The sequence below is a fragment of the Mytilus galloprovincialis genome, chromosome 13 (genome assembly GCF_965363235.1).
Source record: "Mytilus galloprovincialis chromosome 13, xbMytGall1.hap1.1, whole genome shotgun sequence".
Lineage (NCBI taxonomy): Eukaryota > Metazoa > Mollusca > Bivalvia > Mytilida > Mytilidae > Mytilus > Mytilus galloprovincialis.
In genome coordinates, this window is record NC_134850.1 from 22,646,803 (window position 1) to 22,667,231 (window position 20,429).

At 32.2% G+C, this 20,429-nt stretch overlaps 1 protein-coding gene and 1 long non-coding RNA gene across 3 annotated transcripts; both read right to left on the reverse strand.

The window, feature by feature from the left end:
- Positions 1–242: 242 nt before the first annotated feature.
- On the reverse strand, positions 243–3,083 carry LOC143056747 (neuronal acetylcholine receptor subunit alpha-10-like). The gene has a single exon (XM_076229897.1). It carries the CDS (start codon positions 3,051–3,053, stop codon positions 1,881–1,883), a length of 1,173 nt encoding a protein of 390 aa, XP_076086012.1. The 5' UTR covers positions 3,054–3,083; the 3' UTR covers positions 243–1,880.
- Positions 3,084–9,791: 6,708 nt separating this feature from the next.
- Positions 9,792–13,735, reverse strand: LOC143056695 (uncharacterized). 2 transcript variants are annotated; one of them, XR_012972464.1, is made up of 4 exons: positions 13,565–13,735; positions 11,499–11,735; positions 10,558–10,684; positions 9,792–10,030 (listed from the first exon to the last, which is right to left on the reverse strand). It is a non-coding gene; the product is annotated as an uncharacterized LOC143056695 (long non-coding RNA). The 2 variants fall into 2 exon arrangements; XR_012972465.1 differs by having other exon boundaries at positions 10,551–10,684.
- Between the last annotated feature and the right edge of the window lie 6,694 nt (positions 13,736–20,429).

The window sequence follows — 20,429 nt, forward strand, 5'->3', positions numbered from 1 at the left end:
TATATAGATAACGGTCTGAATTGGAGAAAGTAGTGTTCTTTCACATGTGTGTTCTTTAACCTTCTAGCCATTTGACTCTATTCTTTATAAGTATCGCCAAATATTTTCTATTGTTTATATTTAAGCACACACTAAATCTCAAGTCTGCATTTTATGCCTGTAGTTTAATATTTCTGCTACTTCTATTGCATCGTGCATTCTATAAATTCAAAAAGTCATCGACGAATTAAAAAATGTTAAGATTATTTTAACAAATTTTATTGTCTAAAAAATAATAGTACTGGATACAATTCATAACAACTTCACATAATCTCCAAATAAATTCAAGATACAAAAAAATCAAGATGACAGAAGTTATATAATGGTTTTCAAATCTTCGGCTTTGAGTGTTCCTGATGAAGGTAAATCCACAAAAGCGCATACAACGCATGTAATTATTAAACGTGTTGTTTTCATTTTTCAAGTACAATAATAAATAATATTATATACAATGAATATATCATTTTAAACAGTAACAGTTAGATACGAGTACATTTAAAGATACAGCAATTTTAATCACAGAATCATTTTGTATGGAGTATATAATTATGAATATATCTGAATTGCATTGTTTTCTGTTTAACTCTAATTTCGTCTGTTCCAACTAAAATATGATCTATGGATATAGCAACTAAGCGTTGGATATTTTCAAAAAGCGGATTTATGATGATTATGTACAATGGACACCCACATTCATAACTTGGGGCATTTACTAAATTAACTTTGTATAAATCAGCTTTTAAAGGACTACGCCTGTGTCGTAAATTTGTATGAAAAATATATCCCTCCTTTTTCCAATAAGTTTATATTTAGGTACCAAAAAAAAATATCATTTCGCAGGATTGTATTTTTGAGATTTGGAATTGTTTAAATTGATCCTATGTCGAACAGCAATACATTACATGCACCAATTGAGGAAGGGGAAATAGTTAGAAAATATGTCCCATCTATATGTCCAATCTACATCATGGTACTCTATAGTGCGAGCGGTTTCTAGTATTACATTAATTATTATCTGCATAATATGAGAAACAATCCATAAGATATTTTGGAATATTATTTTTATGTATTTTTTAAAATAAATATAATTTACGTCTATTTCTTCTAGAATTCAAATTTTCCTATCCAGTTTCATAAAGTAGATATTCTTTGCTTGCAAATTGCGCGCGCAGACCAGTGATATTTCTGGCTGCCGCAAGCTGCAAGCGCTAAATATTTTTCAGAATCTCTAACACAGCATCCGTTCCATAGCTCGCAAGAATACTCTTTAAAGTTGAAGTATGTATGCGATGTATTTTAATAAGATTGGTTCGATAAATGTCAAGATAAATACATTTATATGCAACTATGTTTATATAGTTATCAAAGGTAGAGGGCTTATAGTTTAGTACGCCAGCCGCGCGTTTCGTCTACATAAGACGCATTAGTGACGCATAGACCAAAATAAATAGTAAACCAAACAAGTACAAATTTAAGTTGAAAAGTATTGAGGACCCTGAAAATCCCAAAGTTGTGCCAAATAAGGCTGAGGTAATCTATGCCCGGGATGAGAAAATCCTTAGTATTTCGTAGAAATCATATAAACGTCTACTATATCAAATATATTTATGTAGGTCGAAATGTATATACAAAAATTGTAAGTAAATTAGATTGCGATTGCAATCTTTGGGCCAGGACATATTTGTTTCCCTCGCTACACAAACAAAGTAGATACTATGGATTCATTATTATTCGTGGGATACCACTTTTCGTGGATTTCGTTAGTACAGGTGAACCACGAAATTAAATATTCAACGAAAAAAAAAATGATTCCACTAAATTGTTAGGAAATATTTTTCAAATCAAAATGATATTTTAATCCTTAGCTTCAAAACGATCATAACAATAATAGTTAAAACTATAAATGATATAAACAAAATCCAAAACATTACAAAGTCTATAAAAGAGGTAACATCGGACCAGGTCACGTCTTTTTTCCTCTTTGTGTTTCCCAAATCATTGACGCGGTTGTCTTTGCAACAACAACAGCAGCATCTCAACATTTTTTCAACCCAACCAGGCACCTTGTGCTTATTGTGATGCAGGCGGAGCTCAAGTGCCGTACAACAAACAGTTATTACACCAAATCCGAGTAAGGCCATCAGATAATATCCGAAATAGGATCCGGACGATTTGGGTAATTCCGAACTTACGATTGTCAAAAAAACGGCAAATGATAAGAAAACCGTCATTGCGTAACCCATCTTTTCTCCACTGTCCGCTGGGAGGACATAAGTAAAAACATTCAGAAGTCCTAGAAATATTACTGGGATAATAATGTTAAAAATATAATACCCAGAGCTCCGTTGTAGTGTAAGTGTAAATGTGACCTTTGACTCTGTTCCTTCTTTATCCTCTTTTGCGGAAGTGGAAACTATGCTCCATTGTGCACTTTCTTCCATATCTTCTGTTTCAATTCCGTTGTTACCTTTTGTAACATTCACGTCATCTATGAAGTATGACCAAACAACAAAAACCAGGTCGCAAGTTTGTTGATCAAAAGGAAAGTGAGTAATGTCAATCGTACATTTAGATTCGAAAACCTCGAACGGCAGCCACCATACAAGTCCCATTTGCATAATCTGGACTAGGATAAAATCGGACCCAAGTGTGGTCAATTTTGTAAAGCCGTTTTTAAGTGTCAAATCTGGTTTCCATATTCTATCTTGAGGAATATACAGTTGCATGATATCATTGTCCCATACTAAATATTCGTCAGTCCATCTAACAGACAGGTAGCCAGTTGTTGTTAATTTACCCTCAACTTCATCTAAACCATTAATTCCAACAAGGATCATGTCTAGATCAATGTTCATCGGTTTCGAATAATCCTTGTTTGGTCGGACCATAGTACTATAACTTGAAAACAAGTTAGTGACAAGAGTCTTTGCGTCATCGCCTCCACCCATCTGTCCAAGACATGGAATTGCTTCGTAAAATATTATCAACAGTAAAAATTTCATTATTTTTTCCATGTCTACCAAGCAACGTTGGATTAACAAATGCGAATGCAAATCGGGTTTAAGTCAATATATTACTATGAATGGTCACATGTTAAAATGCAACATGGGGACATTAAGGGGCAATATCAAATTCAAATGTTTCTATTGAGGTAAATAATGGCAATTTCCTATATTATCTGTATACTGATGTGAGATGAGCATATATACTGTAATGGTAAAGATTTCCTACATTTCTTTGCATAAAGTTTTTTAATAGGATAATTCCTAAAACCTTCCTTCGAATGTATGTTTTTTTTTTTTTTTTTTTTTTTTGAAGTAAACCCGCTACGACTCTAATATGATCTATTAAAGATCTAATCTACAGATTATATAGATAATAAAAGAAATAGTGGAGCATACATTAATGAAAAATAGCAACGACTAAAATTACAATAAATAATTATTTAAAACAAAGATATCAGTAACCTAATGAAATAGACCATAGATAACGAAACAGATACATAATTCCGTAGGTCGATTGTTTTAATGACAAATGTTTATCCATGTATAGATGACGGTTTGGAATGTAAAGGGGTCCTTTATTTAATGACAAATGTTTATCCATGTATAGATGACGGGTTGGAATGTAAAGGGGGTCCTTTATTTCTATAATTTCTTTATGCGTCTTCTGTATCGTGCATTGTTCATTGTATGATTTCAAAAATCTATCGACGATATAAATAGATGTTAAAACTACTAAATACTAGACCTTGTATTGGTTTATGTCCCTGTCCTAAGTAAGAAACCATTTAAGATAAGAATACGTAATTTTCAAGCAACACATCATTGATATGTTGAATTTACACTGTCGTAACCTAGTGTGACCTAGCTATTAAGACTTATCGCCGAAATTGGACTTCCATGAGAGCAAATAGACAGGTGAAACATATGGAGCTGGATTTGCTTACCCTTCCGGAGCCCCGGAAATCACCTCCAGTTTTTGGTGAGGTTGTTGATGATCAGTCACTTTTCTACGTTGTGTTTTGTATACTTTATGTCTATTGGTTGTTTTTCATTTCTTTTTTTACCTTGATTTTGTCGGTTCGTTTTTAGGACAATTTTTGGGTTCAAGTAATTTCGAAATTACGCCGCGTGAATAAGTCTAGTTAACACTAGACTTCTTAAGTGGATAAAAGGAATAGTTTAAAGACGAACATTACTGTGTAGGTATCTTACAACCCATTCAACCAATCGGCATTAAAAACAGAAGTTCTACTCGGACAAAACATTTTATAGTTGCTTTTTACTAAAACTGCAACAAGTTACAACTAAATTTGCATATTAAGCAAACTCTTGCTTGATAAAAGTTAAATATATAATAATAATAAACTTACTTGGCTATTGGTTTGCATTACAATTTGAAGGATGATGAGTTACATAATGTAAAACCAGAGTGCTATTTTAGTAGCAGCTAGGCGATTTCGATCTGATTGAAAATTTGCAGCGATTGTTTGTGTTGACTTTCTTACTTTATTGCATATGTGACCAGTTTGCAATTAGCATAAGTCAAACAAATGTTTGTTTTACACTTTATATATTTCGTTTTGTTTAAAACGAACATCATAAAAAAATTGTATCATGTTTATTTTGTTACTACTGGGTTTGTACAGGTGTTGCTGGAAAGAAAGTCACAAGGGATATAGTCTGCAATGAAGACAGTGAGTGCTTCGAATATTACATGAGTACACTGATACGGTGAAGTTCCGAATTTGCAGTTGAGGAATTCTGATACGTTTTTATTCCACATTTGGCATATCCTTATCGTTTTACCTTTCCGGAGCACCTGACATCATCCCCGATTTTTTGGTGGTGTTCGTGTTGCTCAGTCTTTAGTTTTCTACGTACATGTAGTGTTTCGTGAACAGTTGTTTGTCTGTTTTAGCCAAGTCGTTGTCAGTTTAATTATGAGTTTGAATGTCCCTTTGGTATCTTCGACTCTCTTGTAGTTGAGTTTTTTTACTTCAAAGTTAATGTTCATACATCTAATTTTATTTCAAATCAAATGTAGAAAAACCAAAATAATAAGCATAAAGCAAGTTTTATTGCATTAACAATGAGCAGAGATTTTAGAGGATTCAGACAACTATCCTCCAAAGATAAAAGGATGAGGTTTGAATCATTTTTTGGGCTATGTAAGATCTTCAACATAGCAGTTTGTGTAGGCTGAGTCTCTTCTTCAGAACATACGCGTATTAAAGTCAAGTTTGAACCCTTGTTCCCAGGCTAATTTCTATAAGAGTAAAAGCAGTCTAACGAGTATTACTGGTGCTGTTTCTAGTCAATATGTTTTGATTGATGTTCCCAAACATCATGTGTATTTGACCGATTCTTTTGTTATCGAGCGTAACTTAAGGGCATACGATACAGTTTTGATCCTGTATTTACAAGTTGATGAAAATTTGCATATAGGCTATTTTAAACCTGATCAAATCAAATATGTTATAAAAATTATACCTTCATGTGCTACTTTTTGAGTAAATTGAGGTTCAAATTTCAGATATTTCCTCAAAATACGGATTTGTGGACATATTTTTCCTTTCGATAGAAAGACATAACTTTTTTGTTTTAAAAGATAAACACGATCTGTTTTTTGTTAAATTATTTGTAATTCGTGTGTTATATAAATATTGCATAAATTTGTACATTTTATTTTTACAAATAACTCAAATTTATCAAATGATCATGAATGTAGGAAAAAAACGTAATTTTTGGCTGTATATTTATCAAATTTTAAAAAATTGCACTATTTACGTTTTCATGAAAATTGGTACACATAATCTTCTTACGTAATCAAACCAAATGTCATTTAAAAAAAGGGGGGTCCATGAACTCGTTTTCAAGTTAAATCAGTATGAATGCTAAAAATTAGCCGAAAACTGCATCTTTTCCCAATAAGTCACCGTTTGACGTCGCGAAAATAACAATTTACGTTAGCAACGTCATTACCTCCCCTGTAACTGTATCGTATGCCCTTAATTTTGGATCTCATTCCATTACCGCATCTGTTTGAACACAATTTATATCTGACAGTTGCAAATGTTTAGGTACTAGTCAGGCTATGAACATTACAGTTTAATTTCAATTTTGAAATAATGAATAATCAAAATTTACATCAACTATAAAGTTGCCGTTCCTTCATGTTTATTCGATCCTAGATGATTAAGAAAAAGGAGATGTGGTATGGTTGCTTATGTGATAACTATCCATCTAAGACCGAAGACCGGTAATGTAAACGAACATCCTTCAACAATGATCTAAACCTATACCGTATGCGTATAGTAACATAATAAAGCTATAAACGAATACAAGTACACCCTTCAACAATGAGCCAAACATATACCGTATGCGTATAGTAATATAATTAAGCTATAAAAGAGTCTGGTATGTCAACTATGAATTAATTAATTTATGAAGCTTAAATGTTTGATTTGTGCTAACACAATGCGACATACAGCAACCAACGTAAATAACTGTATTACAGCCTACTGACTTAGGAAATTCATATTGTTATGCAGAAAATTGTATCGATTTCAGAATTCTATAGAACACAACCTTTCGGAAATATAATGACATGATTATTTTTTTAATAATTTTCATTGTATAGTTTTAGATATAAAAATAAGAATTTGTGGTATGGTTGCCAATGAGACAAATCTCCAAAAGCGACCAATGTAAACAATGAGCAAAACCCATACCGCATAGTCAGCTATAGAAGGAACCTGTTTTGTCTCTATGTTATATAAATTATTTCGAGATTCCGATACTTTTAAAAGTACGTGTACTATCGTCAGATTTGCTACGGTTCTTTGTACGTTTTTGGTTTTAATGCAATGCGTGTTTTTTTGTTTTTTTTTATTTTCACTTTTTTGGTTCACCGAAAACGGTGATTCTACTTGGCACAAGCGATACTACGAGTACAGAAAGAAATGCTGACCCTATTTGTAAATTTGAATTCAAACTCATTTATTATTTGGTTCGTGTATTTGTGTCCTAATTTAATGGGTAGAGTTTTGGATTATTGTATAGGCACCGATCATATATCTTTTGTGGCTGTGGTATTTGTTTTTTCTCAGGGCAAATTCTTTTTCAATAACGGGCAGTAAGACTCGTGCTGTGTCAGTTTAGTCACACGGTATAAATACACAGTTACGTCTGGTCTCGATTCGATTGCTCGTGAAAAAACTGCGCTATACCTTTTGAACAGTATGTTAAATTCACGAGAAAGAAAAATCGTGACTTCATAAATTCCAAAGTTGACCCAAAAACATACCGTACACTAGATATAACAACTGAAAAAAGGCAATATGTGTGCTTACTTAATTGTTTCGTTATATGATCTAACCAGAAGGTAAAATACAATGAAATGAATTAGACCGCAAATAACTAAAAGAAAGAGAGAAAAGAAATAGACAGTAATACGTCAATCGTTATGACTGGTTAATTATTTGTTGTCTTAATATTAGACCACTGTCAGAATATCAGTCCATATTTTTTTTAATTCGGTTGAATTGTCAAATGGGTATAGACATAACCCGTTGTAACCAGTTCATTAAGACAAAAACAAGTATAACAGAGTCTGAGGGGTGGGACTTCCTTCTTACAAGATGATATGATTTGCCGCTAGAATATGTCAGATGTTACAGCTTGAAAGTGTTAAGTGAATAGGTTGGTGGTATTGAACATAACCATGGTATTTTGGAAGAAAACCTTTTCAACTTCAAAAGGGGGAGGGGGAGGGAAATATGTTTTTTTTCTTAATCAGAATTTTTTTTTTCGACGCTTATCAAATTATTTATTCTTTTTCAAAATTTAACACTATAAAGTATGTGGGGATTTTACATTCAGAACATTTTTTTTTTGTCGTCTGCTTGACCAGAATATTTGTTTTCATCAACTTGGCGATTAGAACATTTTTTTTGGAAAAAAAAAACCAAAACCTATCCCCTACCCTCTTGAAGTTAAATTTTCGTTCCCATATGGCCTACTTATATCTGGCATCCAAGCCTGTAAATCAGTGGTTGTCATTTGTTTATGTGTTGCATATTTGTTTTTCGTTCATTTTTTTTATATAAATAAGGCATTTGTTTTTCTCGTTTGAATTGTTTTACATTGTCTTATCGGGGCCTTTTATAGCTGACTATGCGGTATGGGCTTTGCTCATTGTTGTAGGCCGTACGGTGACCTATAGTTGTTAATGTCTGTGTCATTTTGGTCTCTTGTAGACAGTTGTCTCATTGGCAATCACACCACATCTTCTTTTTTTTTTATTATTATTTAACTGTCCGTATAACAACGCTGGATGTATAACTATGCATAAAACAAATGCCTCGTGAAGGGAAGGCGTCCCGTTTTCATAAAACTCTTTTAACAGAATGATTCTTTTTCATTAGTTATAATCTTCTTGTAATCTTCAACATATTGAAGTGAAGAAGTATTTATTTATGTAGTTGTAGATAAAAACAAGATGTGGCATGGTTGATATTGAGACAACTCTCCGTCATACAGAGACCAAATGTCATAGATCATAGACTACGGACTGTATAGCCTTCACCAATTAGAAAAACCCATACCGCATAGTCAGCTATAGAAGACCCCGAAATGACAAATGTAAAACAATTCAAACAAGAAAAATTAACACCTTATTAATGTACTTACAAACAAAGAACGAAAAGCAAATAAGATATATAGCAACAACCGACATCCATTGAATTATAGCAGCTAATTTGAGACATGCACACCATCAATGTTTGCCATTGAACAGATTATATACAGTGTAACCTGCCTAATCCGACGCCTTAGTATTGCAACATCCTGCTTTAACCGACACATTTTTATGGTCCCAAAATATGCCTATCCTTGCAGAAAAAAAACTGAGTGTTCCGACATCCTGTTTATTTCAACATTTTCTCTGATCCCCAAATGTGTCGGATAACACAGGTTGCACTGTACATACAATACGAGATTTCGGTTTGTTTTAAAGATTAGACAGTTACATGTAAGCACCCAAGACCGAAGAACGAAACTTATATCAACAAGTCACTTTGATGGGTCTTCAACATGACCAATAACCAAAAAAAAAGAGTAAGATATTGGAGTATCAAAGGGCCCAACGATAAATAGGACGAAAATTTTCAGAAGAAACAATTATCAACAAATTAGAGAAAAAAAACATTAATATTGATATCAGAGAGAGAAAAAAAAACATTGATTAATACTGGACTAAATTGTTTTAAGAATGGGAATAAAAAAAGAGGACTGAATTTTCGTGTAGCTGTTGTTCGTCTCAAAATTCAAAGTAAAGCTTCAACACGGATACAAAGCTCCCACATCACATGATATGCATATATACATGTATGATCGTATGTGTTTTGTAGTGAAGTCGTTAGAGTTGTGTCCCTTTGTATAATAATCCATATTTGTCTGTCTCTGAAATAAACGTGCTATGTGTTGCTCGACATATAACTTTAGCGGCATGGGGGGGGGGGGGGGGGGGGGGAGTGTATGTCCCCCCATGTACGTAATACACAGCAAATTGAAAACGGACCATCGCATCAAATTGAGCGGAATCATTTGCTATAAATTTATTATGCCGATAGGTTAGCAGTCTGCAGTAACCTTACTTGTATTACCAAAAAACTATGACATATATCAAAGGTCATTTGACAAGTTCAACATAACCTAATAAATTATAATTAAAACAAGGAACAAAAGTTTGAAACAAAATCGTCTATATTTTATAATCGTAGACATTATTCTAACAGGTTGATCTTGAATGGCCATCAAAAAGTTCTATAATAGCTAATTTCATGATATCCGTGATTTAAAAACAGATGGCATCAACACTACAACATTTTTGTTTAATCAACCACATGCAGGATGGGTATATTGTCTTGATGAATTTATTACTTATACAACTATAATGCTGCGATTATCCCAATCTGTATATGAACCTACAACAAAAATAAATATCGTAAAGCACATGTATAGTATAATAGTCAATTTTAAATTGTCGACTTGGACAAATTGTTTCTAATTTTATAATGCTTAACACTTAAGTCAATCCTTACTACTCGGCAATTCTCGCTACATCTATCGAAAAAGGCCGAGTAGTTACGATTGTTCTGAAATATGGCATATGTTCATTATATTGGTTCGGTCTTCCCTGTCAATAAAACCGTACGGAAGGTAGTGTTTTGCAACTGTTTGTTTTATTTCGTTGTTTTTCGTATTTTGTCATGATGTCTTCGGTTTCTTTGCGACTTGTGAGTGATGTTGGTTTTACATTCGGTATCTTTCGCCCTTTTTTTTTTTTTTTTATCAAATCAGTATACATGTACAAACAACTTATTTCTTCATTAAAGTTACAAGAATGCGAGAAAAAAAAAATCCAAGAAATAATTGAATTGATTTAATTAATGTTACTTGTATTCTAAATCAGCAAGAATATTATAGTTTAATTTCCATACAAACCTCGTACCTTTCACTCTATGGCATACTTATACAGCCACCGTTTCCTGCAGTTACTTTGGATGGGAAAATTCCACAAAGTGTTTCAGCCATATGCAATCCTGGCAGTTGGTTTACCTTACAAGTCGTAATTACTTCTGAAATGTCAAAAGATGGATTTGCACACTGCTCCATGTATAATAAATGATCTGCATTTATATTTGCTCAGATGCATACATATATATATTTGTATGCTTTGAACATGTTTAACTTCATATAGTTATTTCTGTTGCACAGTTAAAATTTAAGTTATTGTTGATAATTTGTACTGCATGTTTCGTAAGTATGTCTTACTATGAACTACGGAAGCCAACTCTACTAAACATTTTAACCTCCGTTTTGAGGTTATACGATTCTATCAGTAATTTTTCTCTTGGTGTATATGTATTAAAAAGGAAAGTCAATACATTTAAGTAGGTGTGTCAAAAATACATGTGATCAGTTCAATAATACAATTCTGTGAACAAATATATTATTCAGATAGTTCTTATTAGCATCAGTTTAATGTTTCGAACTGACTCTGGGTCATATAAAAAATTACACGAAGCAGAGCTAAACTAGTTGTGTGAGTATTCAAAGATGCTTTTTTATACCGATCAGTAGTTATTATCACATGTGCGGATTCAGGCGGCAGTGCACCAAGCGCACCCAGCGCATCCAACTTTCTCCTTGAAAAAATTAAACGATGAGAATTAACGTAATTTAAGAGGACTTTTTTTGTGTCAAAATATGGTTCTCTTATTCCTAATTCTCAGCAGCACCTCTCCCTTTCCCCAAATCAAATATTTCAAAATTTAACACTATAAGGTATTGGTGAATTATGAATTCGTATTCATAATAGACCAGAATAATGTTTAGAACACCCCCTCCCCCCCAACTGGAAGTTAGATGTTTTTTTCTAACTGGACTTACCTTTACAATCTTCCATACAAGGTGGTATTTTTTTGCCCTCAATGCAAATCGGAACGTGTATTGCGCATGCTATCAATTGGGACCGTGTTCGTTCTATGGTACAAAATTTAATCTGTTCGAGTATGGTGCCCAAATTTATATCTGCAAGTTCCACCGAATTATGTCCAAGATAGTTTGGAAAGGTTGTTACATTGAATCCATATTTAGCACAGTGTTTGCTTTGGATTGTCTGACAAGCTGTGGAATAGAAAAAATGTTAGAATAGTAAGTAATGTTGCCAATATGACAAAAAATACACAGTGGACGTCTTTTTAGTTGAATATCATTTTTTTTTTTAATCTAGTGGGTATAGTATAACCAAGAATTTAAAAATTCATCGAATTACAAATACTCTAAAGGAATGCGTGCCGAATTTCTAAAAACATGAAATTAAATATCCAAGAATATGCCAGTTTTCCTCAAACCACAATAATTGGTACAACCAAAATCAGAATCCACAGAATTTTAACGACGGTGGTCTCGCGACAGTGTGCACGCCTTGAGTGCAGGAGTGTACGAATTTCCAAATTCGTATCAACCGAAGAGTTTAAAAATAAAGTTTGTTGCTTCTCCATGCACTAAGCACGCGACATAAAGTAGTTGGAGCAAAGACAATTAACTACTAGTATATGTTAACTTGTGGATTATTTTGAAGTAAATAAACAAAAAATAAATACATAAATGAATAAAAGAATGAATACACAAAGTTCGAAATTAGTAAATAAACAATGTCATATTATTCTAATAGTAGTTGCATAAAATATGAAGGTCTTGTCGAGGGTTCCTCATTTCTGCATTATGGTCTTTTTTTGCTTTTTTTCTCTACTCTTATTTTATTTTGCCAATTGCCTAATTCTTTTTTATTGTATGCCTTTTTGTCTCTATTATTTAATGTTTACCAAATTTTCTGCGATGTTTCCATGCTTAACAAAATCGGAGACCATCATTTAACCTCAACATCATGTAAATAAGGTTTGTTGATTTTTTAAGGATTTCCCCCTAGATCTACAGATAGGGTATTAAACCGGGATGGTGATTTACGCGCCTATAGCTTCTCAATTCGGTATTTGTTATAATTATTATGAAACACACAATTCTTCTTTTTTTATCAACGATCCCTACTTGACTCAAAATTCTGAATTCGCACCTTGTCAGCTATATATAATGCTTATTCATTTTACACGGTTGTCAATTCAAGCAGTAGTCGGGCATAACATTTGCATGTTTTTAAGAGTTAAGTGTAATATAAATTTATGTGTCTGTTCTTGTAAAACTGAACTGTGACTGTATTTGTATAAATTTCGTCTGTACTTGTATTTATTGTGTCTGTTCTTGTATAAATTGCGTCTGTACTTGTATAAATTACGTCGGTACTTGTATGAATTGCGTCTGTACTTGTATAAACTGTTCTGATCTGTACTTGCATAAATTTCACTTTTAGTTTGTCATTTGTTTTTGATATTATGAAAGTGATTAACTTTCTTACACCTGCTGTGAGTCAACAAAAATTCAAACCCCTTTGAGATTTACTGACACTTTAGTGAAGGCGTAGGAAAAATCATTTCCATGGCAGTTGCGAATTCAAGATTGGGAGAGAGCGGCTAATATTATACATTACACAATACATTTCGCATATAGTGATATACATGTACTTGAAGGAGCAAAATAGAAAGATAAAACCCTGTTAATTGTATAGAATGTTCAAAAAGTTCTGGTCCGGATACATACAAGTTTTGTCGGTTTTTTTTTCAATAATGATTTACAATTTTTAGCTAAGCGAATGATTAATCGAAATGATGTAGATTAACTACATGAAACTTATAAGGTATTTTTGGTGAATACAAAAATAAAATAAAAATACGGATGAAATAATAAAACGAATAAATAATTCTAAATTCAATTTATCTAAATTCAAAGTACATCACATGTAATGAAAAAAAAGTATGATATTGAAGCAATCGTCAATAAAAAGTATAAATTGATATCTTAATAGTTTTAAAGTTTATTACCGAAAAAACAATACTTACTTGGTGGAGCTAAACCCGGAAAACCCGTTAAACCAGGCGAGCCATGCATACCAGTCGATCCACCGAAACCTGGTATCCTAAAGCAGGTAACCAAAACACAGGAAATTGAAAAAATCAGAATTGAAGATACCACCATTAAAGCCATTTCTATCGCAAGATACTAATTTTGTCAAGAATAATAACCTATTGTTTTATAATAGACAAAACAACTATTAAATGAGGCAACCAAAGGATTTTTGGTAAGTTACGATTCCCTTGTGGATCTTTCGGCAACTGACCAATTTGCATACATTTTAATTTCTAAAAATAGAAATTTATTAGATTTTTTTTTTTATATATAATATATAAACTGAAAATGAATATCTATATTGTTCTTTATATAAAACTTATGTGAAGAATCCTTAAGTGACCTATTACAAAGAATAACTTATACAATATCTCGAGGCAATGGTCAACAATAACTATATGTATAGGCCAAGTAAAATAAATTCATTTGATTTACTGTAAATCTTACTATTCACCGATCTATGATTTTGATTTGAAACTCTATGTTGAATTTATTTTTCTTCTAATTTTGAACGGAAACAAACTATTTTTTTTTGAAAAGCTGAGTTTCAAAAAAATTAAATAATAAAAAAAATCATTCCCTACAAAATTAAAATATATTGTAGCATTTTGCCTGCGGTAACTAATTGACGTCAATTGTCCATTTGTGTACATATGTTTAGTCTGGAAGTTTAAGTTCGGACATACATATGTATATGGCCATTGACGTCATTTTGGTCTCCGATATATATCATTTTGCCTCTTTTTTGGAAAGGGGGAAAGGGAGGGGTCGTTTGTTTTGTGTTATTTTTTTTTTTTTTTGTATTTCAAAATTGAAAAAGACAGCATTTTAATGTTTTTCTTTTAGAATACCGGAGAAAATATTTGAAAAAAATCCTGTTTCTATCAGAAATTTCAATGGAAAATATCCAAACAAACAAAAATCAATTTGGCGTAACCTGACCGGTTCAAAACCTGGACATGTACTTTTATGTTAAGACAATATATCAACTTATTATGTTCAATCGTTGACACATGAGATGAGCGCCTTAGCAATAAAATGTCTTTTTCTAGACAAATGAGGGCCCTCATGGGGTTTTTGATTATGTGATTACTTGGCCGTTTTTTTAATGATTATTTGATTATTAAGCCAAATATTTCATGATTATTTGATTACCTAGGACTGTATTTTTAGTTTATGATTATTTGATTACTAAAGATAAGCAAATATTTAATGATTATGTGATTATATTGGCAAAAAAATGGTGATTATGTGATTACTAGGACCCCCCCATGAGGGGCCTCACAAATATAGTTTGGACGAGGTCGATCAAGGTCATTGATCAAAGTCTATTCAACTTTGGAAAAGAGGGAGGGGTGGTTCTTGGGGCAATTTGTTCCGAGTTGGTAAAAAGACATGTAAAGATGTATCACTTGTAGATTATTTCTTATTATCCTCAAATGTTTTCCAACTGTAAAATCTTTTGATGTATTAGATTTCAATCCCCTATATTCAGATGTACATTGTGGGCTAAGTGTGTATTTGCATTCCAATGTAAAGAAAAATACTACAAAACAAAATGTAGGTCTTTGTAGTAAATCCAATTATATTAAATGGAATGCTGCCAAACAGGACGAGTTTGTCGAAGCTATTTTTAGTAGCCAATTGTCATTCGGTGAACTTGATTCTATTTTTAACGATGAATGTGAAGGCAATCAAGTGAAACATATTATTGATAAAGCGGTGAGCAAAATTGGTGAGATACTTAGAAACACGGCAAAATCTGTTTTTGGCTTTAAAAACTCGACTCGAAAAAAAAATGAAACCTGACAATAAGCCGTGGTATACTAAAAGTTGTCAGGAAAAACGAAAGCAGTTTAATATTAACCGTAAAAAATATAATCTGCGAAAGTCGTCTGTAAACAAACAGAGGCCGTGTTCACATTGACCTAAACTCGGTGTTGTGTAAGTGTAACTCACACGTAAACTAAACATAATTACGTTCCCATTGATACAATTCAATGTTTACATGTAGTGTAAAACATGTTTTATCTAGATGCAGTCGATACTCGATGTAGGCCTTGTGTAGATTAAGTGTACACAAAACTAGGCATTTAAAACATTAGTTTCACCGTGCATATTTAAGGAAGAAACAATTTTTGAATAAAATTGATATTTATAACAATTATTAATAAAGTTCTTTACAGAAATATTTGTCTAAACTTGATATATATTTTTTTTAAACTTAACGTAGCTTTATTAAGCCCTTGTCAAGACTCAAAGCAGCATCATTACCGAACACATAATTCATTTGAAAACTAAGGTATTTCCGAATCGACTTGACTTGCACAGAAATGTTTGTCACTGGTCTTTACTCAAAAAAAAAAACGATTCACTCATAAATGCATTACTTAAAAAGTGTGAGGTAAATGTATTGTTTGTCTAGTATATGTATCTCGGATCCGTTAAATTACCCTTAAAACTAAAAAAAAAACCATTACCCCCTCCCTTTGCCAAATACTCCTTGGAGAAGAAATACCATTTGAAACAAACAGAAAAGATAGGAATAAAGTGATCCCTAATATATCATTCCTTCTTCTCCTTCAATCTCTGTACCGATGTAATGCATTGGCTTTATGAGAATAAAAATATTTATTCTTCGCCTGTAAGCACGCTGCTGCAGCCTACGTTTTCTAATGCTTAATCGCGACATCTTTATTATTTTTAAACTACTGCAAATTGTAAAAATGGCTTTCACAAAGAAGCAACCACTTAACTTAAAAAGGGGGAGGGGTATTTTGTTAATTTATCTGAGCCAGATTTTTTCCGTCGCAAACGTTTTATTGCGGGTTTTTTTCGATGCTGGTAATCAATTTTTTTTTCAACATTTAACACTATAATGTATGGGGAAACTTTTGGTTTAGAATATTTTTGTATCATCTGTAGGACCTTTTTTTTTTTTATCCAATTGGGGTTCGAAATATTTCCATCGAGACCCACACCCCCGTTTGAAGTCAAATGTCGTTCCCTTACTGCTAGAAAAGTTGTCCGAAAACTTTGCATTCGGTTCTACGTAATGAACATTTAAATGACATAAAGTTTACAAGTGTGAACAAATCTTTTGTACAGGTAATTAAACAAGGTGTATAGATGTGAACAAATTTAATGTGAAACCAATGTCCAGTATATTAAACTAATTGTAAACACGTTTAGTGTACATGGCGTTTGGTGTGAACACGGCCAGATACTCACGAGATCGAGTCGAGCGTATAAGAAGGAAATGAAAAAATGTTATAGTGAACATTTGAAGAAATTTGAGACGCAACTTCGGAATGCCTCTAAAACTGATACAAAAAAATTTTGGGGTATATTGAAATCATGATTCTCAAAGTTTCAAACTTCTGATGAAAATAATATTACACTTGATCGCCTATATGAATATTTTAAAGACTTGAATAACAGTAATGAAGAAGCCAGTGTGGATGATTTTTCAGAAATTTATTCTCAAAATGACGTTGAACTTCTTAACTCTGAAATAACAGAGGATGAAATCGTTAAAGCGATTAAAAATTTGAAAAATTCAAAAGCACCAGGCATAGATGATATTGTAAATGAATACATGAAAACAACTTTGTGCAAATTTTTACTATACTACCATAAATTGTTTAATTTAGTATTTGATAGTGGTGAAAGTCCTGAAACATGGACATTAGGAATTATTAAAGCTATTTACAAAAATAAAGGTGACCCGAAGGACCCCGACAATTACCGGGCGATTTCTCTAGTGTCATGTCTAGGTAAAGTGTTTACTTCAATCTTTAACACAAGATTAAATAATTTTTCAGATGATGCGGGTCTTATATCTGGATCACAAGCAGGTTTTCGAACTGGATATTCTACGCAGGATAATATTTTCATTATTTATTGTTTGGTTACACTATTTTTATCAAAGAAAAAAAAGTTATTCTGCACATTTATAGATTTTAAAAAAGCATTTGATACAATTTGGAGGGCAGGGTTGTGGCAGAAATTAATTAAAAGTAACATCCAAGGGAAGATGTTTAAAGTGATCCACTCATTCTATAATAACATTAAATCTTGTGTCAAAGATGGTGATAGATACTCTGAATTTTTTACATGTGATATTGGTGTTAGACAAGGGGAGAATTTATCTCCATTTCTTTTCGCTGTTTATTTAAACAACTTAGAAGAATATCTGTCTGAAAATTGTGAAATCGGTCTTGACACTCTAAGCTCTTTAAGTTTTGAGAACCTTGGTATATATATGAAACTATTTGTATTACTATATGCAGACGATACTGTTATATTTGCAGAATCACCACAGGAATTAAAACAAGCACTTAATGTTTTTGAAAATTATTGTAACTTATGGAAACTCAAAGTTAATGTATCAAAAACAGAAGTTGTAATTTTCTCTAAGAGAAAGTGTACTGTCGACTATGATTTTGAAATATTTGGTGAAAAAATATATCAGCAGGATGATTATAACTATTTAGGAATTTTGTTTAATTATAATGGTAGTTTTTGTAAAGCAAGAAAAAAACTTGTGGAACAAGCACAGAAATCACTATACTCATTGTACACGAAAATTCGTAATATTAGTATACCTATAGATTTGCAACTAAAACTTTTTGATGTATTGGTGTCTCCTATATTGACATATTCATCTGAGATTTGGGGTTTTGAAAATAAAAACGTTATAGAAAAAATACACTTACAGTTCTGTAAGAAAATTTTAGGAATTAGATCAAGTACGCCTACTTTAATGGTGTATGGAGAACTTGGGCGATACCCTTTAGAAATACAGATAAAATTAAAAATGCTGTGTTTCTGGAACAAACTAGTTGGAAATACAGACAAATTATCTGGTAAAATGTACAAATTACTTTTCAAACTAAATGAAAATGGCAATAGAAGTATGCTCTGGATTAATTATATTAAATCCATATTTGATGAAACGGGTTATAGTGAAATATGGAATAACCAAGAATATGTAAATCCTGAATTTATAAAAAATGTTGTAAGACAGAGATTGCACGATCAATTTATACAAAAGTGGTTTTCAGATGTGTCTAATTCTTCACGCGGGGAATATTATTCTAAGTTTAAGACAGAGTTTGAATTAGAAGATTATCTTTTACGGTTAAATCCTGTAAATAGAAACTATATATGTAAACTGAGAACATGCAATCTCAAATTTCCGATAGAGACGGGACGTTGGGCTGGTATACCAAGGAATGAAAGATTGTGCAATCTCTGTAAACAAGTTGTTGGAAACGAATTCCATTATATTTTCTGCTGTAATGAATTGAAAGATATCCGAACTAAATATATAACGGGTTACTTTGTTAATGTACCCAGTGAGTCAAAATTGAATAAAATGTTGAATATTGGTAATACACAAGTTCTTACTCACCTATCATGGTTCCTCCAAAAGATTGTAAAACTCTTATAGAGTCAAACTGAAAAGTCACATTACTTTACGATCGAGTACTCTCATGATCTAGTACTCGGATGACATATTTATTTACATTCCATTACACAACACTCTATTTACACGTGGTGGCGTGACGTACTGTAACCGAATCGAGTACACTCAAAACATAGTTGAAGCATGAACTTGTGTATCACCTTTGAAATATGTGTTAATAATTATAATATATATACGATAATGCTACTACCTATATTTACTTTGTATATATAATACATTTGTATAAGTTCAAATGACTTGAAATCATATAGTTTAATATATACATGTAAGATAATTTCTATACTCATTCTGTCATCTGTAATTATAATATACTATACATATGTGATGCTCCTGTAGCGCAGTTACTGCGTCTGAGTTTGATTAATAAAGTTTGAAAGTTTGAGTTATGTCAAAGAACAACATTTTATTTTCGAAAAGACAAAGGAAACATATAGTGGTATGCAGAAATTAAATATAATTAATTAAGGTATATGATGAGAGTTTATGGAACCTGATAGGAGTGTAGTTTCTGGTTTCTAATTTTTCTTTAGCGACGGAACTTAATCAACGACGGAACTAAACCAACATCTGTCGCTTCCTTAGTTATATACAGTAGTAGTATCTAACTCCGGACAGTGATCGTTTCCGTTCCGGAACTATTTTCCTTTACTCCATCAATTAGTGTGGAGTAGTATTCGGACCCGTATGCGGATCGGAACTGAAACTGCCGGGGAGTTTGTAGTAGTATAGTATAGCATTCACATTTGATACTGTATCCAAATGTGCTATCTTTTATTTCCTTATTGTTCATGTTATGGTCATCCTATTGGTAACTGCATTTGCAGGTGTGTTTTTTTATTGTGCGTCTTAAAATCTATTTAGGCAAAGAGCTGTAATATGTGTTCACACAAGACTTGTTTAGTCCTGCTACATTTTGCACTATAGTGCCTAACAAGATTATGTGAGGGAATTCGATGTTTGCTATACCACTGTTTATTTCAACGCACTTTATGAGAATACTTCTGTACCAATCGAAATGAAAATTTTTGCAGAGTTTTGAGAAATGATTTTATTTTGTAGTAACGTATTGTTTTGGAAACATGTTATGCTTTAAAAGGACAAATTTTCCTTATAAAGTCAATAATTATGTGGACTTTTGAAGCCCAAACTTTGTATGGCCTTAAATACATAAATGAAAGATCCAAAAACTGTACTAATACAGAACGACATGTTTATGAAATTATAGCAAAACTTTTGGTTGACAAATTTTTATTCGTTGTTGCAAAAATATAAATTTTGAATATCTTACATTTTCTCCCTACTCAGTT

Coding starts and splice junctions, on each gene's coding strand:
- LOC143056747 (XM_076229897.1), bottom strand. CDS start 3,053: ATGGAAAAAATAATGAAATTTTTACTGTTGATAATATTTTACGAAGCA.